Source organism: Maniola jurtina, chromosome 4 (genome assembly GCF_905333055.1).
Source record: "Maniola jurtina chromosome 4, ilManJurt1.1, whole genome shotgun sequence".
NCBI lineage: Eukaryota > Metazoa > Arthropoda > Insecta > Lepidoptera > Nymphalidae > Maniola > Maniola jurtina.
Window position 1 is genome coordinate 16,419,184 of NC_060032.1, and position 24,765 is coordinate 16,443,948.

General features: G+C 39.9%; 3 protein-coding genes across 4 annotated transcripts in view; all 3 read right to left on the bottom strand.

Moving 5' to 3' along the window:
- Window positions 1-35: 35 nt before the first annotated feature.
- Window positions 36-2,129, bottom strand: LOC123864745 (protein OPI10 homolog). The gene is made up of 4 exons (XM_045905371.1): window positions 1,959-2,129; window positions 1,616-1,868; window positions 1,338-1,447; window positions 36-1,128 (listed from the first exon to the last, which is right to left on the bottom strand). The coding sequence occupies exons 1-4, from the start codon at window positions 1,995-1,997 to the stop codon at window positions 928-930; spliced, it is 603 nt and encodes a 200-aa protein (XP_045761327.1). The 5' UTR covers window positions 1,998-2,129; the 3' UTR covers window positions 36-927.
- A 787-nt stretch (window positions 2,130-2,916) lies between these two features.
- Window positions 2,917-5,984, bottom strand: LOC123864741 (delta-1-pyrroline-5-carboxylate dehydrogenase, mitochondrial). Its single transcript, XM_045905366.1, has one exon. The coding sequence runs from the start codon at window positions 5,422-5,424 to the stop codon at window positions 3,721-3,723; it is 1,704 nt and encodes a 567-aa protein (XP_045761322.1). The 5' UTR covers window positions 5,425-5,984; the 3' UTR covers window positions 2,917-3,720.
- Window positions 5,985-7,754: 1,770 nt separating this feature from the next.
- Window positions 7,755-24,765, bottom strand: part of LOC123864740 (serine/arginine repetitive matrix protein 1) — a 60,956-nt gene continuing 43,945 nt past the window's right edge. The window contains exons 4-8 of one of the 2 annotated variants that reach the window (XR_006795834.1): window positions 21,211-21,393; window positions 19,529-19,739; window positions 16,034-16,123; window positions 14,236-15,649; window positions 7,755-13,937 (exon numbers count right to left, since the gene is read on the bottom strand). Coding sequence is in view for 1 of the 2 variants with exons in the window: in XM_045905365.1 (XP_045761321.1) it covers window positions 15,477-15,649; window positions 16,034-16,123; window positions 19,529-19,739; window positions 21,211-21,393 (657 nt within the window). In the remaining variant the exon portion in view is untranslated. Of the gene's footprint in view, window positions 15,650-16,033; window positions 16,124-19,528; window positions 19,740-21,210; window positions 21,394-24,765 lie in introns of both variants that reach the window. The other variant, XM_045905365.1, reaches the window with a different exon arrangement.

The following is a 24,765-nucleotide window of genomic DNA, read 5'->3' on the forward strand; positions in this document are numbered from 1 at the left end:
CTCTGCACAAGCCATTAGGAATTCAAAAACTCTTGCATTCATAATAATAATTTATTATTATTGTATTAAAATATAAATTCATAAGCAGTCTTCATTATCAAATAATTGAGTCACATTGCATCTTAACTTCTTTATTATTTATATTACACTATTATTAAATTATGCATTGTTACCACATTAAAAAGGAATTCAAATTACCTGATTGCACATTTGGCTGCAACAAACAGGATGTTTTTCTGCATGTAAATAAATTAAATTCACTGTCCCCTGCCATGTACCGTGTGGCCAAGTGTGCAATCACCTTTACATTTTGAAAAACACTTTCATTCAATTCAATGTACAGCAAAACTTACACTCTATATAAAATTACATATTTTTATTGTATTACCTTTACAGCAATGTTTTAATCACACAAAAGTTGTCTTCCTTTTAATAATTTAATGTATTAATTTACTTTAGGAGACTTGCCTTGCATATATTTCATGACAACAGCGGGGCAAGCTGGATATCTTGTGCCCATTTTCAGTATTTAATCTACCTGCAATCTGTAGATATGTTACTGAGCAACATTGTTATATTTGTCAAAAACACTAGTAAGTATAGTCCGTACAAAATGAGAACTCACTAGCCACTATAACTCTGTGTCAACTGTCATGTCAACTCAAAAGTACGGTTCACCTTAATTTGTAAGGACTAAATTGTACTTTTGACATAACAGTTGATACATAAAGTTAAAATTTCAAGTGAGATCTATCATCAAATAACTAAAAAGTTTGTCACAACTAGTAAAATAGATTTTGTCATAGCATATTAAGACCCAGCCATACACAAAGTGTTGCACCAGCCTACACTACAGCAGATTGCACTCAAGCTGTCAAATATACACTAGCTCCTCACTAAATCTCATATTTCATTATGTCCACAACACTAGTTCTTCCAGAAGTTAGGGTTTTGTTGCAACCTCCTCTCAAAGTTGGCGTACCAGGTGTGTAGTGTGTTGAGAGGGATGTAGGAGACGCCGGGCGTCGGCGTCATTTGCTCTTGAGTCACAGAGAAGGACGCCACAAAATTGACTAAGTTCTCTAACATTTTCTGGGCAAATGTTACATAGGAATATGTTTGTTGAGCCTAGAACAAAATATAAAACATTACAATTAGGTACTTTACTTCAAAAGAGGATTATGTATTTAGGATAACTTAATTTGTCATAATGAAAATGATTACAGCAGTTTGAAACTACTTAACCAATACTGCCACAACATCAAAATTAGATGCAGACTAAGCCAGGGTAAAACTGAAAAACAAATTGATATTGACAACATATGTATAATGTTTACCTCAGAGTTTGGGAGGAGTTGCGCATTTGCCTCTGGTTCTATTGAGATTCCAATTTGTGCATTGTGACATATCTGTTGTTGACCAAATGCACTCATAAATTTATTTTCATCTGCAAAGGGAGATATCACATTATTTTATGATATTATATGATATTTAGTGATACCAAGAATAGTCTTTATCCTCAATGATTATCCAAACAAATCTTCGAGAAAAATATTAATACAAACAATAAAAAATAAAACAATGTTAGTAAACATAAAAACGTTTCAGAACTTGCCAGACAGTTCATGTAATTTTTTTAAGTTTGATATCTTAAAAATAGCTGAGGGTTTGGCGTTGGAGATGTGTCCTAGAGGCTGCCAGTTGGGCGGCGCGTTGGGGTCCGGCCAGCTCCAGTACACCACGGCCACCGTGCCCGCCGGCAGCGGCGCCGCGCCCGTCAGGAACACCACCGCGTGGTTGATGGAGTCCACGTCCAGGATCGTGGTCACCAGGCTCGTCTCCGACACTGGCGTGAAGTCGGTCTGCACCTAACCACCATCAAAAACTTTAAATTTACCTCTCGACTCTCGTTATAGGTTAAGTCCTATTTTTTATAAATAAAGTAGCGCTCTACCTACCAAGCGTCCTGACACGATTAATCCAAAAATGTTAGCCATCTTAGATTGTTGAGTACACGTTAAACTACAGTTTTAATTGAGAACTTTAGTAATATTTAACCACACAAAATATTTAATTCTAGAAAGAACTTTGAAATAGAACTTTATCTTTGTGTTGCTTTGCAAAACTGCCAAAACTGCATCACAGATCACTATAACTGCATCAATGAAACGTCAAACTTCAAAGTCCCTGTCTTATATTTACAAAGTACTCTGTGGTCCAGTACATTCTACTCTATGGTTAAGTCAACTGTCAAATTATTAGGTCGGACCAGCGGCCAGCCTGTGGACTGTGGACCGATGATCCGACATGGAGCCAACAGGAGTCAGAAATGTAGGTCGATCATTATAGAACAGACAGTACCATATTTTCCACAGATGAATGATGATTAGCCCTCTATTTTCCCTTTTTTTTAGGTGGAGTGGAGATACCTACTGTGCATAGAGAGCGTTTGATGCTGAATCGACAATAATATGTCAAATATTAAGCTATAGGGCTATGATGACTTGAAAATTGAAATCCATTCAAAGAAAAATAGGACTACCTGCGTCAAGTCAAATACTAACATTTGACGCTTGCCTCTGCGTTTTGTTATAAGTTCCTTAACTGTCGTGAACTGTGGCCTTCGCCCTTACCACCTTGCTTTTAGGCATTTACATTTACCTATGATGAATCTGTATACCTTCTACTTCGTGGCCTGATATATGTCTGTAACCATCCTCTGTTCATCTGTCTGTAACTGACTAGAGTAAATTACTGAACCGATTTTGATGTGCTTTAGCTGTGGGCTGTAGTATTGTAATCTATGTATGTAGGTAGGATTTGGACAAGCACAAAGCTATTACTAATTTGAGGCAGTACCTACATCAAAGAGAACTTGCATGATGAGCATCAATTATTGAAATAAAGAACCATAAATGAGCAGAAATATTTTATTGACTTATAGCAAACAAAATAAATAATAGTCTAAAATCCAATGAACTTAACAAATAAAACTTTAATGATTTATTAGGTGCTAAGAAATAAAAAATTACTTACATAACAAAAACAACAAAATATACAAAAACTACAACCAGTAGGCTATAAATAGGAATTTGCTTAAATGCAGGACAAATACAGAGAGCAGCGGAGGGCCAGTTACTGATAAAATTGTGAGGAATTCTAGAGATAAGGCATAAAGCAAATAGTTGAAACTGAGATAAGGCCAGTGTGGGACTGGTTGTGGTTCAAGCTTCATTCAACTTATCATAATTACATAAATTAATTTTTCAATCAAATATATCACAATTGTTGCACTGCACCTACTTTTTTCTAACAGGAATACCACATAGGTAAGATGTTAACAATTTAACTATTATCTTAATTATTGAAACAATTAAAATTATTATTATCCATGAGGATTGTATCTATACAATCTCCTTTTGCTCCACTGCAAATTTAGTGATTATTATTATGTTATAAACACTGATATGAGATATAGTAGGTATATATTTTCTGTTACAGTAATTATACATCTTTATTCAATTCGAATGCTAATCTAGTATCCTTAATAATGTTATTGTTAACATTTTCTAATAATAATTTAATTTACTTCTAATAATAATTCATTTTACTCCTAACAATATCCTACATTGGAAATGTTGCATAACTCAATTAGTTATTATTATTATTGTACTGATAACTTGATTGAAATGAGTGCTGAGCATGGGGGCCCTTAGCTAGTTAATCTCTCATATAGGGGTAGTCAACATCGCGCAGAGGAACAAAGGTCTCCTTGATGGACTGAGGCGTGGTCCAGCGCATTACATAGTTGGGTCCGCCCGCCTTGTCGTTGGTCCCCGACATGCGGCCGCCGCCGAACGGCTGCTGCCCCACCACAGACCCCGTCGACTTGTCGTTCAAGTAGAAGTTGCCCGCCGTCATCTTCAGCTCCTCCAGAGCCGTGTCTAGGAACTTTTGGTCAGAGGCAAATACAGCTCCGGTTAAGGCAAATTTAGTGGATGTACCGACAAGGTCTAATGCTTTCAACAAATCTTTGTCTTCAAACACATACATAGTGAGAACTGGGCCGAAGATTTCCTCCGTCATCAACTTATCGTGTGGATCAGTGGTTTCGATAATAGTCGGTTGCACGAAGTAGCCCTTACTGCCGTCGAACTCCCCGCCGCCCAGGATTTTGTTGTTGCGATTGTTCTTTGCATTTTGAATGTAGCCGGTTATTCGGGCGAAGGCCTTGTCGTCGATGACGGCGCCCGTGAACATTTTGAAGTCGGTGGGATCGCCGATCTTCAGTTTGGCGCGCTCCTCCAGCAGGCCCCGCTTTATCGGCTCGTAGAGCGACCGCGGGACGTACATCCTCGAGCAGGCGGAACACTTCTGGCCGCAGAACTCGAACGCGGAGCGGATGGTGGACGTCACGACCGACTGCACGTCGGCGGAGGGGTGCACGAAGTGGTAGTTCTTGCCGCCGCACTCGCCGATGAGGCGCGGGTAGTTGCGGTAGCGAGCGAGGTTCTTGCCCACTTCGTTCCACAGCCAGTTGAAGGTGGGCACGGAGCCCGTGAAGTTGACGCCGGCGAAGAACGGCGACGCGGTGATCGTGCGCCCGAACGTGGGCCCGTCGGCCGGCACGAAGTTGACCACGCCCGCCGGCACGCCCGCCTCGCGCATGATGTTGAAAATGCGCCAGTTGGACAGCAGCGCCGTGTCCGAGGGCTTCCACAGCACGGCGTTGCCCATGAGCGCGGGCGTGTAGGCCAGGTTGCCGCCGATCGCCGTGAAGTTGAAGGGGCTGATGGCGGCGATGAAGCCGTCGAGGCCGCGGAAGCGCAGCGAGTTGCGCGTGACGGCGGGCTGCTCCGAGATGGGCTGGTACTTGGCGTTCTCCTTGAGGAAGAACACGTTGAAGCGGATGAAGTCGATCAGCTCGGCGGCCGAGTCGATCTCGGCTTGCACGGCCGTCTTGGACTGCCCCAGCATGGTGGCGGCGTTGAGGCGCTGGCGGTGCGCGCCCGCCATGAGGTCGGCGGCGCGCTGCCAGATGCGCACGCGCTCCTCCAGCGGCGTGCGGTCCCAGCGCCGCTGCGCCTCCACCGACACCGTGATGGCTTTCTGGATGGTCTTCTCGCTCGCGTAGGAGTACTGCGCGATCTTGCGCGCGTGGTCGTGCGGCATCACCTGGAACTGCGGCGCGCCCTCCTTGATCTCCTCGTCGCCGATGACGATGGGCACCTCCTCGGTGACGGCGGCGGTGCGCTGCAGCTCGTCGGCGAGCTCGGCGCGCTCGCGGCTGCCGGCGCGGTAGCCGAGCACGGGCTCGTTCTTCACGTCGAAGTCCTCGAACTTCGGCAGCTGGACGACGCTCGACGCGCAGCGCTCCAGGGAGCGAGCCCGGAGCGCCGTTCTCGCGCAGATCGTTGAAATCATTTCGCTCGCTAGTGTCGGGTTTTCGGGGAACTAGAACAAGATCGTTTCGTAGCAGAGTCGAGGACAGCCCCGAGATCGATTAAAATCCTGTACGGATGCAACGTATGTCAAACGCAGCTCGTTACGTAAACGCGCGCCGCGCCTCACGGTCTGCTCGCGGACTGCCGAGTGCCGCGGTCGCGCGACGCGGACAACGGATTAGGAAAACTACTCGCTCGTGTTTGGCAACGACGACCTAAACACGCACGAATTATTGATGACCTTCACCAATTCACATTTTGTAGCGATTAGCGAATGGCAAATGTTCGATTTTTGCAACGTCTTATAGGAACGCGAGACGAGCTTGACGTAGGTATCGCGAGAGCTGTGGGAATCTCAATGAAAATTTTTCGTATCGATTCCGTTTATCAGTATCATTTTTCTTATCACAATTCACAATCACAATGCAAAATCATTCAAAAATTCGAATGAAATTCCACAAAGATTTTGACTTTTGAGAATACAAATGACAGTGACAGGTGTAGTTTCTATTTCTCTTTGGATTTTGAACTCGTTTGGCTCGGCTCCAGGCTCAGCTGATTTTTGCTGTAGGCACAGATACACTCTCGGTTCATATTTCGAAACTATGATATTCTATGTCCGGAACTGAGGAAAAAATTAATTTGAGCTACTTTGTAACAGGCCGGGCGATTCAGAACACTCAATTCGGTAAGTTATTGTTCGTTATATCGTTGGTTTACGAATCGAGTGTTCAGAATCGCCCGGCGCGGCGGGTCGCCTAAACTAAGATTTGTACGTGATATCGGACTAGGATTGCCAATTTGCCACTTCTTCATATGCGGGTTACCAGTTACCAGCATCAAAGGCAGGTAAAGAGACAGTATTTTAGTTACATAGATATTTTTTAAATATATATGAAGTTGTTTGAAGAAACTTAAAATAACATATTTTAACTTGTAATTCTGCCTTCACGGAGGTATCAATATTAAGTTTGTTAGTCCACGCATTGCCGCACAAGGAAAATATTCTATCTAACTAGTTACTGGACAAAACGTGAGGGTTTGGTTTCATCAGCCAGCTCCGGCTGAATTTGTAAAAATACGGAAGCTTCACACAACTTTAAGAACATTATGCAAGCACACACCTTTGAGAACCAACTCAGGCATGCAAGTTTCCTCATGATGTTTTCTTTCACCTTTAAATCTTATTTAATTGCTTAAAACGCAGAGAACTTCGTGGTTAGAGGTACAAAAGTTAGAAGTGCGTGCCCGAATCGAGCCCCCGAATATGAAACCGATGTCTTGTATGTGTGTATGTTTGTTACTCCTTCGCGCAAAAACTACTAGACAGATTTGGCTGAAATAGATAATATCCTGGATTAGCACATCGGCTACTTTTATCCCGGAAAATCAAAGTTTCCACGGGATATCAAAAAACCTAAATCCACGCAGACAAAGTCGCGGACATCAGGTAGTTTCTCATAAATACATACCATAATAATAGCAATCATACGGGCATTGGCAGTGTGCAAGAGTGTGGAGCTGCAATATCATTATTCATTACGGATTGGATTCTTCTACTATCTATGGTTTGGTTCCCCTTCCAGCCAAAACAAAATCGAGGTGAAGCGTGAGGAAGCCGGAAGTAGTTTTGCTAACTACCTACAGTGCAACTTTGGCCTCTGCCTCGGTGCATTTTACTACCTACCTAGGTACTTATTCAGTTACATTTTATTATGCAACAATAAGGGCGGTGTGCGCTCCAATGCGACTCGCACTACCTTATTGTACCTTGATGGCAGGTAGGTACTGTAACTGCCAGTAAACCTTCACGCAAGCGGCGACAATTATTGTACAAAGTTTCTACTCAATCAGATGAATATTGAGCGCATGCATAGGTAATAAATATAAAGACAAATCGTGAAACTCGTGTGGAGCACTAGTTATGATAGAAATAACTTTAGCCCTGAATCCAACACCAAGTGGAGTCGTAAAATCCACTGGTCGTTGTAAGATCGATAGATGTACGAGAAGACAGTATAATTTTTACGTACTCCGTAGCGAACACTGAGGGCATAGTCAGGTGAAAAACAAAGCTTTGGGAGAAAGTAGACTCCTCCACATAGCACAGCGACAAAACGATTCCTACTGCACACTCGCTTCCTGACTTACTGACAACAAACAAACTGAGCATTATTTTTCTCAACATAATATTTAATTATTCCATGTTCTCGTCTCACAAGTTGCATCCATTGACGGCGAGTGTAGCGACAACGCCTGTGTGGATGCAGGGTAACCGGGGTGGGCATCGGAGTAAAACAACGGCAGGTGTATATTTGTGTACATGTTTATTGCCGCCCAGCGTCGCGGACGTCCGCACTCCTGAAGGTCGGGCGTCCGTGGCGACATGATGACCGCTTCCTTCCGGTATGGCTTAACAACACATGTCGCGCAGTGAAACTATCTTATGTTGGAACGTGTTTACTATCACGAGTTTAAAAATGTCTTTTTTCAGGACAAATCATGAAAATATAGGAAGATTATTAGCTAGTCTTCAAGTTTATTTTGAACGCGTTCCAAAGAAGTTTTCAACGAATTTCTTTAAGGGTCCGTAACGTGACACGAGGCCTTATCGTCCGAAGCGGTGATCATGTGCCCTTTTGTACCCAAACAACTATAATATTTGAACCAATAAGTTTATGTTTACACTAAATAAACGTCATCGGTTGCTATCACTCGCAGCGAGTGAAACCGGAGTATTTGACATGTGTTACGCTCGTATAAAAGAAAACTCGACTACGGCGCTCAGTACTGCGCATTACAATCTAAATTACAGCTCGCACCAAACTTCACGATCGCTCTGAAGGTATAGACACATTACTGCGATGTTTGTGCTGACAAATCAGAGGCGCTACTTGCGTCACAACCTCACAACACGGTAATGTGTTAGCGCCTTTAGTTTACTTAAATGTAAATAAACTGTAGTATGGCATGTACAATGTAAAACGATGGTACTATATTCAAAATCAGTCCTTATAACGGACACTGAGAATCAATCAACGGACACTGAAAATCAATCAATCAATGAATCAATGCGACAATGCAAATCCTTCGATTGACAGGTAGGTGTTGATATGAGTTTCGACAGAAGTGTACCATAAATCCAGCCAATCACAACAATAGCTGGCTGTAGGCCTAGCACCAAAGTTTGACAGCGACGTGTGATGATTCTTATCACCTCTGATTGACTGTTAATATCACAACTTCCGCGTTAGCCTCCTTGGCAGATCAACGGTCATGTAGTTTGGTGCGACTTGTCGGCATACAATTATTACAGTACATTAATAATTTTACATGATATAATCACCAATAAAATACTTAGTCGATAAATGTATGAATGTCATAGTAGTTGCAATGTAACATACTAACATATAATAAGTAATACAATATAACTAGGCATTGGCAAGTGTGCGCGCCCTCCTACACGCAGCGTCTAACAACTAGCTACATCAAACGCGGCTCAGGGAGGACACGATAGGGAAGTGCCGTGGGGGGAGATATAAGGAAAATCTTCGAGAGTAGCTAATTTTCCTTCCTTCAGCACGCGATCTAAACAATACCTTACCCATTTGTATAACAATATTTTCCCTATACAAGTGCAAATAGCTAATGTTCTAATTGTATCTCTTGAAAATAGTCCAAATAAGAACACTGATGCTTTTATATATATTTAACTTTTAAACTGTTATGTAACGATATTTTGGCTGTAAGACTGAATGTTTTGTAAGTTTGTATGTGAGCACATAAAGTAAACACTACTGATCCAGTTCTTACAAGCCTTACGCAATTTAAAAGATGAAAATAGAATCAAACTGTATACTGACTTTTTGGTCAGAATTCGTGATCTCTTAGATAGAATTTCACGCAAGCGAAACCGCGGGCAAAGGTTATTTCAGAGTTGCGCGATGCGTATATTGCATATGCTTTGAGAATGCACTCACCATTTTAGCTTTATGTATCATGCCAAGAGTACGATTTATTCCATAATCTACCGTTACCATACTGTTGACATTACAGTCTGTTGACACAAAACAAATATGACGAGTTAGCAATCAACCTGTGTATCGGATCAGTTTTCATCTAATAAAAAAAAATGGAGTTTCGAGTATAAAAGGTAGTCACCACACTATCGTCGTCCGCCCTAAGCGCTTAGCCTCCATGCGGTCGAACCCTAACAACAATCGCACCATGGGTTCGATCTACTTTATCTCTGCAGCCCTAGCACGTAACTGTGATAGCAATCAATACAATAATCGCAATCCTACTGACTAGCTGTCTCGTGCTAATTCGGTTGTGTACACTCCCTGACTGAACTAAACCGACGGCCGAAATGTATCCTATCTGTAATCTGTCGATAAGATACTTAGCAACGTCATGCACGTATGGTCTTTTTGAAATAAAACAACGTCGCTAAGTAACTTACAGAGAGATTACGGATAGATTGATTTATTAATTCGACCGTAAATTTACAGGTCTATCGATATTTCTGTCCTTTTCTATGCAGAACATTGTGGGAGGGGTGTCGTTATATTGAGAACTTTCAATTTATTTAAAAACTGAATAAGAACCAATATTTTAATGGGAGTAATACAACAACAATTGCGATAGTCACAATGTCAGGACAACAATTGCGATAGTCACAATATCTGACAACTATCATACGATGCTAGGGATGCTTATCTACACATAACGGTGCTAATTAGTTTGTACACAATCTGTAAACTCTACATACAAATCTAAAATAGTGCTATCCTGTTCACAATGTTCCCTGCGGAAAGGGATAGCTTAACTTTTTGACATGTACGACCGAATCAGCACCGTTATCGACATAGTTCTTGCGTTTCATGAGTGCATATGGATTATGCTCATGTTAAAGTAGTATTGGTATACGTAAACGTGTGCGTTGCGAGCGCTTGCTCGCGTCTGATTGGTCCGACCGGCACGCACACTTACGCAATGTTCTTGTATACGACGCGTAACCACAAGTAAAGTCCACGCGCGCTCGTGAATTGCAAGAACTGTTACACGTTATAACGCTGGATGTACGAAGCAGCGGTCAGTACAATACGAACAAACAAACATAATATGACACTCTTAAAGCGTGCCTGAACGAATCAGCTACTAAATACTAACCTACGCTAAATATACGCCACGCTGCGCGTCGCACGCGCGTCATCGTCATTGTACGCTTCCTGTACGGTTGCGCGCTGCTTCTTTGTAAGGTACACGACAGACAACTCACAACGAACTACCTTACTGTATTCACACATAAAGAAAAGTGTAATGTTTTATTCAATGTACATATCTACGTCTTATCGTGCGTTTTTAAATACATATTCGGATCTAAAAAAACTAGCCTTTTCATAATTTATTTATTCACGCATTTCTTTTGAACTGACGTCTCGTTTTGAACTCCTCGGTTTAGTTTAATTAACGGTCGAAATTAATAATAATCTACCCGTAATCTGTCGGTAAGTTGCTTAGCAACATACGTTGGTTGTTTTGTCAAAAAGGACCATTCAATTTTTGACCAATAACCACGTTGCTAAGTAACATAACGACAGATTATAAAAAGGATTGTTAATAATGATTTCGGCAGTTAAATGTGTGGAGTTACAATTTCAATTCGATAGCAAGATATAAAAAAAAAATAGTAATAGTTAAGGTCGGTAAAAATATAAAAGCATATCGCAAGCGTACGGTGAGCATCAAATTACAACGACGCTTTACGGAGCGAAGCTACGCATAGTGACGTAGAGTTAATTAACTAAAATAAATGCTCGTGAGCCTCGCCCTCCCTCGGGCACCCCCTCGCGTCAATCACAATACATACAACCTAGCAATGCACACTATTATTAAATACACTAAGTGTTAATTCAGTTCCACACATAAATCTATAAACTAAATTGATAGATTTGTAACTAGTGCCATCCTTTTCCGCAAGGAACATAATGAAAGAGATAATACTTTTTTAGATCTGTCAATTTAGTTTAAAGATTTGTGTAAACCAAATTAGCACCAATATTATCTATAGCACGCGTCTCGAAAGTTGACATCCCTACCCATATTCTAACTAAATGCGCAAGTGTGTTGGTTTGTCCTTCAATTACGTCGCATCGGAACAATAGATAAATGAGATGTTTCACATGGATATATTTTAAGATCTGGAAAGTAACACATTATACTACTTTTTATATATTAGGGATTTAAAAAAAAATCCACGCGGACGAAATCGCGGGCATCAGCTTGTATTACAGTAAATGACGTATCATCTGAGGTCCGCAGGTCGCTTCAAGCACAGGGAACCCGAGCAATATCCACTTACTTTTTCAACTTTCGTGACGCGTATGTAGCAATAATGGCTGTTATCCAACCGCAAACTAAATTAAGGGGGATAAAATTAATGCTATCCTTTTCCGCAGTCCATTTAGTGTGAAAAGGACGGCACCACTTAGATCCTTTCAATTTAGTTTAGTTACAAATTAGCGCCAAACGTAAACAAAAGTACATTTTACGTTTTGTACTTTGTTACTAAAATCATAATAATAGCGTAGTTCCAAATCAAAACCTAGCAAGTGATTATTTATAGTCTTTTTTTTCATTTTAATATTTACAACGATCAATCCGCAATCCGATTTATCCGTAATCTGTCGTTAGATTACTTAGCGATGTTGTTAATTATTTCCATACATTTTTTGATAAATAATAACAATGCTTAGTAACGTATCCACAGATTGCAGATAGGATCAATTAATTATTAAATTCGGCCATAAATCACTTACCAAGTTTTGATACGGTGCAACTAATACGCGTGTGTAAACCAGGCCTTATAATATGACATATTTGCTTGGAGCAAAGCTTGCTTAGGTTAAATACTATAAATACAATAAGAATTGCACACAGTTCCAGCAATATTATGATCACTACTCACTAATTAGTACATGTTGTTTATGTAGTACATGATAACTATAGTCATAGACTAAAGGAAAAACATAGACGGACCACCAATATGTGAAACAGCACCTCTAGTACAAAATTTTACGCATAAAAATCACTATTTTTCAATTATCTGAAACTGTTCTAGCACATTAATGTGGCTATTAAGAACGATATTGAATCGTCTCTAATAGTCATGAATTAATTGTGGTGGCAAACTAGGTAATAGGCTACAGAACCACTGAGAGCTTTACATTATTGAACATATCTGTTGCATAGGGTTCCATCTACATTTTTCCTTTAATTTGTAATATAATACTAATAATAAATGGTTACGTACTTATCACTTCATAATATATTATTTTATTTCACGATAATCGTATTCAGTATAAAAGGTGTAAAAACGGTCCAAAAACTTCAAGTAGATACCACAATAATTTAGGAATGGACTTTCAGGAATGATTCAATATAAACTATTACATTTGATTACATCCAATATACATAAGATTTGACTCTACAACAAAAAAACATTTACAACAGACACTTTTGGTCACTTGTAAGCTTTTGACATGAAAAGTACTGTAGATTTATAAAAAATTTAGAACATTCTTTACAGTAAGCTTGTATAAAACCTTAGAAAAGTTGTCAAAATTTTGTTTTCCATAAGCTATACTAATCAGTCGAGCTTGTTTAAATAAAATTCATGTTATTTCACAGACTATAGGAAAATAGGGTACAAAGAAGCCAATATCAGAACTCGAATGCACCACCACCGAATTGAATGCAATAAAACTGGCTTCACTTTGAGTAGCTTGTATATTCGCAGGAGCTTCTATCTTTGTCCTATAATCTGTGTGTTAAGTACTTGTTAGATATGACTGAGCGTTCTACAATTGAACTATTATTGAGCAGAGCTTAACTTACGTTGCACATTGTACAGTGTGCTTTTGGCATTTCAAATGTCATTGGTTACCTTAAAGGCCAAAACGCACGGATGGTCAAATAATAATCCTCCGTGCATTTTGAACCTAATACTGATCGCATACTACAGTACTACCACATTTATAAGTTACGCTGATGTACCTGCGCAGAAATACCATTTTTGAATGGTGCGAAAATATATCAGCCAATCATAGCGCGCTGACTACAAATCAAGTTCATCATTCATTCGTCATTTTCAGGTATGTACTGAAGAATATGCGGTCAACTTAATGAACAGTTAATACTATGGACCGAGAGCCCACATGATGAAACCCCTATTTCTGTGTTAATTATTATTATTATTCATGTAATTTATAGATTATAGTACTAATATTTATAGATAGATATTAGGTTTTATTGACATCTTTACACCATTGCATTTTATTTATTTATGAGTTCATGATATTGATCCATGTTCATGACTGAATTTTTCATTTCTTATTCGGACATTTTCATTATTTGACATTCTCTTTATCATATGTTTACTTATTTTTTTTAACTTTAATATTTGATCTGATTTGTTTTTTTTTGTATAAACTCCAGATTTATTTGACTATCCAAACGTATCTCATAATAAATTAATGAGTGTAATTTTACAAACAGCATGTAAATGTACAAAAAATCATTTATGAATCTGAATTTATGAATATTTATGAATTTTTATCATTTGATTTATAATTAACTACCACAATATTTGTACGCCGCTACGGCTAATGTCATGGACTTTGTAATAATCACCAACATCTTTTGTAACACTTATGCAAATAAAGAATTTCTTTCATTCTTTTTTTTCAGGAATTTTATCAATTTTTCCATTATTTAGGTATTTTTGTACTAAAGATATAAAGTCATTTATTGAAATAGAGCTACATACTGTGGTCTCTCGGACTATTGATATATCAGTTACAAATTCGTACACATTATTTTAAAATGGTTACAAAAATACTGCTTTATTTTTAAGTTAAAAATCTGTAGGTCTTTTCGTTGATTGGAAGACTGGCGAATTTATGTATATTTTTGCTTCGTTACATCTATTCTGCTGTTTTATGTTTGATTCTTTATATGCAGATAACATCGGAATGAGTTTGTATTACATGGAATGTTTTAACATGATAAACGTATTGTTTCGATTAAGACACTTTTTTATTAAATTTCGGTTACAGGTAAGTATAATCCGTACTAAATGAGTTCTCGCGCGCCATTTTTACTCTGTGTCAACTGTCAAGTCAAAAGTCCGTACTTCTGACATGCCATTTGACACATAAAATTATAATAGCGCGTGAGAACTTATTTTTTTACGCATTACACCTACAATTTTTTTTCATTGGATTGTATTCCTCAGTTCAGTACAATATCAGTGTATAATATCGGTACTACAATATATGAACGACGCGACTAGATTACGAGTACATCTTTACCTCTAATTTTAAGGCAATTTTGGAATTTATTAAATGCAGACTATAATTGTAAAAGCTGGTAAAGTATTTGAAAATCAGTAATTTAATTTCCGATTGACAAATAATACAGTATCCAGCAGGAAATATTGATGATGGATTGACGCTCTACGAAGCAGAAATCTCTTTCCAAAGTTCGATGTGTGATGTGTGTGTGTGTGTGTTCGATGTGTTTCCTGCCGGTAACTACACTACGTTTCGTTAAATCAACTTTGGAGTATCAACGATTTCGTATAAAACGTTCGTAGCTCCACATGGCTACGACCGAGCACGACACGGTTTAACTTTATTTCTGTTTCGTCCGTGTCCAATTTACTATACCAATATGACTATTAAATGGAACACAGAAATGTTAATAGTTGATCAGTTCCATAATAGATGGCACCGCCAGTACGATAGTTCACGCTATAACACAGTGGCTTTAGTGGTAAATAAGTTCAAAGTTTAATAAAGGCCCATGCGTTCGGGGTTTAATGCTCATCATTTCTCCCCCGGCTAACAGCGTCCTGTCCGTTTTATCTCGATAAGTCACCTCCGAGAGTAAATCCGCTCGCCACAGTATCCATGGCTCGTCATCGTTACATAGTAAAGGCTAGTTCGCCCCCGTCGTCGGCCGGCGCGCTCAGAACAGCAGGTCGGTGGCGTGCGTGCGCGCCTCGCTCCACGAGCGCGCGCTCTCGGCGGCGCAGGGGCGCGCGTCGCCCAGCTCCGCCTCGGCTTCCGGCGACGGCTCCTTGTCTATGGCGCTCCGACTATCGCCGTTTTCTGTGATACTACCGTCTGGCTGCTCCGACTCTGTAAATTATTTTGCCATTACAAATTAGCCCTTGACCTCACCTGGTGATATGTGATGATGCAGTCTAAAGTGGAAGTGGGCTAGTTTGGAAGGGATATATGGCAGTTTTTTGTATCTTTATTCCAAAATGCCTACACAGATTTGGGTGTTTGAATCTGCCAATCAATCAAATCATCATTAGAATCCTTACATTCTTCCGTGTAACAAGAACAACCGGCTGTAAATTTTTAAAAATATGTAATAAATTCAACATGGCGGCTGTATGGTGCCATTTTCAAATGTCCGCTTTTTGGCAGGGCGGTCGTGTTTTTTTAATAACGACTGTGTCTATACTTCTTTTGATAAAAAAAAGTTATAGCAAATAAAAATTGAATTAGTCATACCATGCGGCGAGCAGGCGGGGCGAGTCATGCCGAGCGCGAACGAGTCGGCGAGCGTCTTGCACGGCGTGTAGCGCGACAGCGACGCGGACGCTGCGACACAAAACCATCAGTTAATATATCCAATAGTAGCTCATTCTATTACCTACATGTTAAACAGTCTTAGCTTAACTCAGATAATAGTATTGGTGGCATAATTAAACAAGAAATAATGCTATTTAATACAAACTTTGGCAATGTTTGTTTAATACAGTCTTCAAACTATGCGTAAGAATTCTCAATTAAACATTTTATTAGCTACCACAGTTCACAAACAGAATTAGCTCTCTACAAGAAAGGAATATTATCAACAGTTAAATAATACAGAGGTAGCCTATGAAGACAGTAATTCCAGTTTTTGTGGTAAGAGCTGACTTTTTTGGAATCGTCCGCGTGGATTTAGGTTTTTAAAAACGAGGGAGCCCTTCGATTTTCCGGGATAAAAAGTAGTTATGTCACTTTTCAGGCCTGATACTCATGCAAAAATTACGCTGGTCCGTTGCTCTGTTGCGACGTGATTGGAGAACAAACCAACACACAAACATACTTTCGTATTTGTAACGTGGGTAGTGATTCATTGTCTGACTAATGCCACACACAAGATATATTGTACAATCAAATAGTTTTTTGCGATAAGTATTTAGAGGACCTCTAACATCTGGTCTCTCAAGTGGCATCGATAATTATGTTACTGTATAAGGTTATCCATTAATTGTTTACATTTATCTTAAAGTCGCGCAGTAATGATGACAACTCACACGTAAGTCGTAACTGATAAGCGCCAGACTGGGCGTCTCAACCAGCGATCCAACGCCCGCCGATAGTTTTGTTTACAAAACTACAATACTTTACGTTTTATATTTTACTATTAGACTACAGGCCCATGTTTAAAAATGGGTGGGTCATATGAACCACCAGGTGACGTATACAGGACGATATAAGAGCATAAAATAATAAGATTCAGCACTATGCCGTCACTTGTAAGCTGTCCAACAGAGTGCTGGTGAGAATTGAAAAGTGCAGGTAGAGTGAGTACATTTTGGTCATATATTTTTGTACGGCATTTTTACACTATCATGTTAAAAAAAAAGTTGCCGTACAGAGTCAAATGATTTTACAGCTTTAAAAATTAAGTATACCATGAAATTAAGATAATTATTGATACACATTCAAATGAACACTAATTTTTTTACGGCATTATTTTTAATAGTACTTTTGAGTGCTAGATAATGTTTTGGAACCAAAGCCGTACTTTCTCAAATCACCCCCCGGACCACGGAAAGAGAGGGGGTTGCTACCCTCAATTTTTTCCCCTTGTCGCATGATTTTTGTACGGCGTTGCGGAATAATGGATTAGAGGCTGTATTGAAACAGTATGAAACTAGTGCCGTACAGAATTAAATGACCAAATTTACCCCGGAAATTGTCAGAAAATCAAAACATTTACTGACTTTGTGGCGCACCATTTTTTTACGGCACTGCGCGCTTTCTTATTATTTTTCATGGATCTATCGATGGTAAAAATGCCGTACAAAAATATATGACCAAAATGTACTCACTCTACCTGCACTTTTCAATTCTCACCAGCACTCTGTTGGACAGCTTACAAGTGACAGCATAGTGCTGAAACTTATTATTTTATGCTCTTATATCGTCCTGTATACGTCACCTGGTGGTTCATATGACCCACCCATTTTTAAACATGGGCCTGTAGTCTATATAGGAAATAATACAGAGTGTAACCAGAACGTTAGCAAAAACTTAGCGTTATTTACGATACTATCTTAACACAAACCATGTGCTTTATCTTGTAGTTTTAGTGATATAGTATTTTTCAAACCCGTATTGTATAGCGTACAAAACCCGGGTAAAGCCCCTCCTACGAGGCTACGACGCGGCATTGACTTCGAGTGGCCTATTCACGAAACATTCGTTGACCTTTAGCGTCAGTCAGGTGTTTTGTTCGCAGTTTATTATGAGTTTAAAAAAATATAGTTTTTATTTAATTTTTTCGTGATTAATTTGGTGGTGTCTTATCAGAAATCATCCTATCTTCGTTGTTGCTAGCGTTTTGGTTACACCCTGTACAGAGAGAGAGCCAGCGCGCGCCAGACCTTCACTATATTATAAAAGCTGACAGTTTCTCTGCGTATTGTCCCCAACACACGGAGGAACGATCAGCGACTATGGAGTTTGGATCGTGGTGGCTTTGGGAGTTAATGTGGTCATTAACATTAACCTCGAGTCGTAGGCGAGGGTTCAAAAGGGTAAACCAGAGATTACAAAGGTAAAAGACATAAGAGTTTAGATCGTATAGCGGGGTAGCCTACGCTGGTCGCTGCTAGTAGATATATGCTAGTTATGCCAGGCGCCTGGGGCACGAGCGGTTCGGGTGCTTGGTAAAATTGTATCAACGCCAGCAGTGCTTGATGTAATCCGATCCACAGACATTCATACGATTTTATCAAGCGTCCGAAACGCAGCGAACTGCAGGGCGTGTTCTTCATACGCCTGTTATAACTAGTTCCATAGTAACACACACACAAACACACACACACCACGCGGCGTGAGGCTCGGCGGCAGTCACACGAAGGCCTCGGCGCGAGCCAGGCTAGTGAGGCGCAGCAGGCGATGAGGCAACATTGCGAACACGTCTTTTGACAAACAATGTTTTGAAAATGTATCCAAAAATGTGTTAGATAATAATATTTTAGGAGTATTTTATATTACACCGCACGTTTTTAATATTCAATCTATACTGTAATCTGTGAATAAGATACTTAGCAATGTTGTTATCTGTCAAAAATTGTATGGCCCTTTTTTGGCAAACAACAATGTGGCTAAGTCACATTGCAGACATTAAATATTGAAAACGGAACAAATTAAAATTGGTCTCCATTTTGATTTGCACTTTATTGGGGCCCTTGTCACAATGTTCATTGCGAAAACGGATGCCACAATCAGTCATTCATTCATGTTCAATCATTGTTGAGTCTGTACATCTGTTTTCTTTGCTTTTGCTTTACCTACTTGTAATTTGTTACTAATTTACAAGTAAACAAATAATATACTTATATGTTTATTTTCAATGAGCGTAAATTAATTATGCAGCTGACAGTAATTGTGGTTAATGGGCAATATTACAGCATTGCTGTGATAACCCCGTTCCAGAGTGCGGCCGTGTCAACATATTATTATAATATAAACGATAACATAATATTCAACGTTACTCATCTTATTAACTAAAGTAAAATTCATAATATGTGTTGTGGGTAATATGGCAGTAAAACACAGTTAAATTGAATAAATAACCAAGAGTTTCCTCACTCTAGTAATTATTGTTCGTGTCAGGTCGACATGGCAACCGGGGCGCCCCCCCCCCCCCCCCCCTCTACGACTAACGTCATACGCAACTGCCATGTCAACCTGTCGCGAACTATATACTCAGTGCGAACTCACCGAGGTGCGTGTTGGCGGCGAGCGGCGCCATCATGGTGCTCTGCGACAGCTGCAGCTCGCCGTTGCTGGGCGCGGCGGGGGCGGCGGGGGCGGCGGGGGTGGCGGGCGCGGCGGGCGCGGGGCAGGGCGCCGCGGGGCTGTCCTCGCACAGGGAGGTCTCGGAGGGGTACTCGAACGTGCGCGTCAGCGAGTCGTCGAACTGGAGCTTTAGCTGCAACCAATGAGGAGGACTTGGCTAGACTTGTCAGTATACCAGTGGCGAAGGGTGCAGATCTGAAAAAGGGAAGCCGGAGCAAAAAAAGTTCTAACCTAACAGAATATCAGCACCGCCGTCACTGATGTTTCTATGGTGATTAAAGACCCAATTTTACCATTAACAATATAAAAAGCACTGGGACTTCGTCTGTGATGGCGTTTGCTGGCGCGCGTGCTATGCTTGTTTGGAGTGTTTTATTTTGTTAAGAGTGGATGGTTTTTGTGTTAGTTGGTGTTTTTTGGTGGTGGAACTGACTGAGAAACGCTCTAAAGGGGCGCCGCGCGTATGTCGGCGGGCGCCGGCGCAGACGGAGTCCATACTTGTATAGATTCAATAACTTGAAAATAACTACAAACTTGACATTGGCTAATCAGAGTAAAGCCAGATTTAAAGAAAAAAAAAAAAAAAAAGCACTGATATTTTGAAAACCTCGGTCGCTTTGAAAAAAAAACTTTTAATATAGCTGTGATATACATCCTTGCTTGCTTTATTAAATACACCCTTAACCCATATGGAATTGAAAACTATAACAATTTTAGTCTTTAGTTTAACACATACACTAAACAAACTGAAACTAAATTACCGTTAACTTACACTTATTAGTTATTAAAAATCGCTAACTTCAATTTGTTATATTATCAAAATCAAACAATCACTAAACTTTAAATTCAAGCATGCATGTATGTTTCACGTAGGTAAACGATTGTATTAAATCACCCTTAAAAACAGAAAAGTAGTATGTAGCAGGTACCTGTTAAAATAGCAGTGTAAATAAAATATTTAATTTTAAGGTACGATAAGCCGGTTTGCATCGGCTTATGAACCATATTTATCTGACCTGTCAGAGAGGCGAATTCGTATTCGTTCCGGGGCCACATTTAATTGGTGGTTCCATATTGGCCACCGCAGAGCGAGACAGACTTTGCTCGCTTCCTAGGGAAATGAAAGAGATGGAATGCTAAGCAGCAAGCCGGTATGTTTACGGGTTATCGAAGCTTTTTTCTATTGATGATAATTTTCCCTGACACTGTTATAAATTTTTAGGCGTCAAATAAACGTACACAGTACGGTAGTATCATTTACTTTGGTAGCCTGCATGGTAATCGAACTTTTGCCGTACATTTGTCACTAAGTAGTAAGTGCGTACATAATATGCCAATTCTTAAAGGGAAGCCGATGGGAATCGGGTTACATGGACCTTTCGCCACTGCAGTATACAGACCTATGTGGTTGTTTGACAACCCTCGCTGATGTTAAACTTGAAATCTATAAAGCTTACTTTGACGTTGCTCAGACTTTACTTGGAACTAAAACAGATTAACGTTTTCCTCCTCCGAGTGGAAGCCTTGCACCAGTGGCTAAACACGCAGCACCACTATGCCCGACTCGCCCGCCTGCAGACAGTAGACAAACTAGGGAAGCTCACCCGGGCAGCTCTGTCTTTGGCAATAGTGATCCGCGCCGCCATGGACGAGCGCCCGTTGATCAGCACGTTGTCGTTGACGAAGCGCACGCTGCACGGCGAGGGCGGCCGCGCGTCCTCCTCCTCCGACTCCGAGTCCGGCTCCAGCGCCTCCGGCCGGAGCACCACTATGCCCGACTCGCCCGCCTGGAAATATCACAAACACTTGCTTAACATCGAGAAAGAAAGCGCTGCCGAATGCAGATGCAACCTAGCCAAGACAAGGCACAAAGCGAACTTAAATCCGCCATTCCCCGAAATGCCGTTGCACTACTGTCGTACCCTACTTTACTACTATAAGTATTACAGTTTGATTTTACACGGAGTCGCTCAACAACCGGTAGAGGTATTGAGTTAATCCAAACTACATAATATATTTGAAGCCTGGGAGGAGGAGTGACGTAATGCGCTGGGCGGTTTCAGTGATTTATCCAAGGCTTTCGACTGGGTTGAACATGAAACATTAGGTAGTCAGCAAATTAGGCCACTACGGAATAAGGGGTGTAGCATTGGAGTTAACGAGATCTTACTTAAATAATAGAATACAAAAAGTAAACGTGATTGGAAAGCGGTCTTCCAGATTAGTCGTAAAATGGGGCTCCCACAAGGTTCCATCTTAGGACCGGTCCTCGGTCCCTCGTACTGTTCTATCATACCGACTCCTCATACTGTTCCCGCGGACCGGAGTTGACGGTAGAATGTGATATGTACTAATGGGAAAATATGTTTTTAGGGTTCCGTATCTCCAGAGAAAAAAGGAACTTTTATAGGCTCACTGCGTTGTCTGTCCGTCGTGTCAAGACCCATCAGGGGAATCAAAACCTATAGGATAAGACCTAAGACTTCTCGTTGATGTAGAATTATGTATAGTTTACAGCACAAAGAAAGGGAAAAAAATGAAAAAATCCGAAAACTGTGAATTTGTGGTGACATCACAAAAAAAGTTTTATTTCTTGTACGATGGTTCTGGTTCGGACTTCGGAACCCTTCGTGTGGCAGTCCGACTCGCGCTTATCCAGTTTTTTCATACGTAAGCTAAGCTCGCAGTCCTGACCGGTAACCGTGTCGGAATCCGGCCCCGGACAAGTTCAAGGGAAAAGGCGAGCGTTAGGGTTGTCACTTGCCAACTTATGCTATTATCTGCTTGAGAGATTTAATAGTCACCTATTCCATCCAATAGTAAGCCGATCTAGCCAATCACACTAATATTATAAAGGCGAAAGTTTGTGTGTATGTATGTGTGTATGTTTGTTACTCTTTTAAGTATAAATTACTGAACGGATTTGGCTTAAATTTGGAATGGAGATAGATTATACCCTGGATTAACACAAGGGCCACTTTTTATCCCGGAAAATCAAAGAGTTCCTATGGGATTTTGAAAAACCTAAATCTACGCGGTCGAAGTCGCGGCGTCAGAGTAATAGATATTTAAACAATCGCAATACAGTGCTCAAATTTTTGTGCTAGAGGGCTCCCTAGTACTCGTAAATTATAAACATTGCGTAGCAACCAGTGAGACTAAGGTTATTAATAAAACTTTTTCACATAATAATCGATAATTTTAATTATATAATCGATAGTTCGTTCTCATATCTCGAGTGTCGATTATATCTGGAGTGGTTGGGCAACTATCTAGTAGATCTACTACTATCCACTCGGCCGGGGACCGGTCCACCCTCGTACTGTTTCTGTGGAATGATACGAGGAAAAATTCTCTCGAGTCGCTTCTAAATGGCATTAACAGTCACTTTACTGAATAAAAATACATATCCAGAAATTTCGGCACTGAGCAGTAAGTGAACCGTGGCTTAGTTGGTCGAAGGAACTCCGGGCGTGATACCCAGCGAAGACGCAGATAGAGATATCAAAAGTTATTTACAGAAATTACTCCTATTTTCTACGAAAGTGATTCAAAACGTTATGTTATTCCGCGAGACTAGGTTCAACAGAAACGCACGTAAAATGAAGCTAAAGATTCTTCAAAATTTTAATAATATGATCAGAAATTAAAAACATTTTTGTGGAGTAGTAAAATAAATATTATTTTGCTACGCAAAATATCGTAGGACGTACTATGGCATGATAACATAGGAATCTGGTCTAATATCCTAAATGATAATATTGAACATTGATATATAGAGTTATAAAATTAATATACGAAACTGTAATTGTTATTTTTTTTTTAAAGTGGCGTGTTGGTAGCCCTCAGAGTACTAGCCACTAGGTAGGTATACTGAGCTTTTTATTGAGAAGGAATCGCTGCACGAATCAATCAAACAGCAGTGCAACAAGCATCGGAGCGCCCATAAGACATTTTTCACTAGAAATACAGACGCATTAATACTTTTATAAAACTGTAATAGAGCTATTTAACTGACGTGAGAGTACTCTTAATAAATAAGGACTCATCTGTACTCACGTCCTAGTTTGTGTTTAAAAAAAGTACTTCGGTGAGTTTTACACTGACAAGTCAAACAAACTAGAAAAAAATTAAAAACACGACTGCACTACCAACAATGAACTAAAAGTACAATTTTTTGTATTTGAAAATGGCGCCATACATCCGCCTTATTGATTTTTTCAAAAAACTTATAACCTTTACCTTTTTATAACCTAACTTTTACAGGGGATGATGTAAGGATTTTAACGATAGGTATACCTATTACCTACCCCACAACTGAAACTCACATACATACATAAGTATAATGTATGAATCCTGTAAACATTACACTCTTTTTTTGGGCAGTCTGAAAAGCTGACTTTTTATTTGTATAGTTTTGATGCAAATATAATTAATAATAATCATTAATGGTAAAGCCCAGCCAAAGTTGAAAAAGGACGCTGATATAGAATTCCAACCATCTATCTATTCAACAGCCTGAATGCCCACAGCTGGACATAATATAGGGCGTTTGGAGAGAGTGCCAACACAGCTACTCGTCATTATAACATACAACATTATAAAATTAGTCACGTGTCACTAAGTTTGTTTAAGATAATACGATGATAAGTAATCGACACATACCTACTTATCATAACAACACTGATGTAAAACAAGATACACCACTCTATATTATATTGTATATTCTGTGGGAAGAGGATTCAAGCATTTCTAAGGAAAATATCGAAAAAAATATAATATTGAAATACGATCAAAGAGAAAGAATCATTCAAGCAAAATGTATTCATGATGAATGATGTGAGCAAGATTAATATAAAGAGAAGGAAGTATCAAAGAAAGAGCCTAGACAAAATATAATATTAAGTGATGATGAATAAATGTTATTTTGTTAATATCCAGCAGCGCGGGAATTCGCTAACTCAGTGGCTAACACTGAATGATAAGCTAATGCGCACTTGGTCAGCGTGGCAGACTTCGGGCTAACCCTCCTCATTCTGAGAGGAAACATGTGCACAGTAGTGGGCCAGCAATGGGTTGATCATGTGGTTATGACTGAAGAACATTTAGTCTGCGGGACGATTTGGTGGTAAGTAAATGCTGATGCAGTGTAGTTGGGG

Coding starts and splice junctions, on each gene's coding strand:
- LOC123864745 (XM_045905371.1), bottom strand. CDS start 1,997: ATGGCTAACATTTTTGGATTAATCGTGTCAGGACGCTTG. Junction 1,448..1,615: donor AAAATTACATGAACTGTCTG/GCAAGTTCTGAA, acceptor CTCCCTTTGCAG/ATGAAAATAAATTTATGAGT. Junction 1,129..1,337: donor AACTCCTCCCAAACTCTGAG/GTAAACATTATA, acceptor ATTTTGTTCTAG/GCTCAACAAACATATTCCTA.
- LOC123864741 (XM_045905366.1), bottom strand. CDS start 5,424: ATGATTTCAACGATCTGCGCGAGAACGGCGCTCCGGGCTCGCTCCCTG.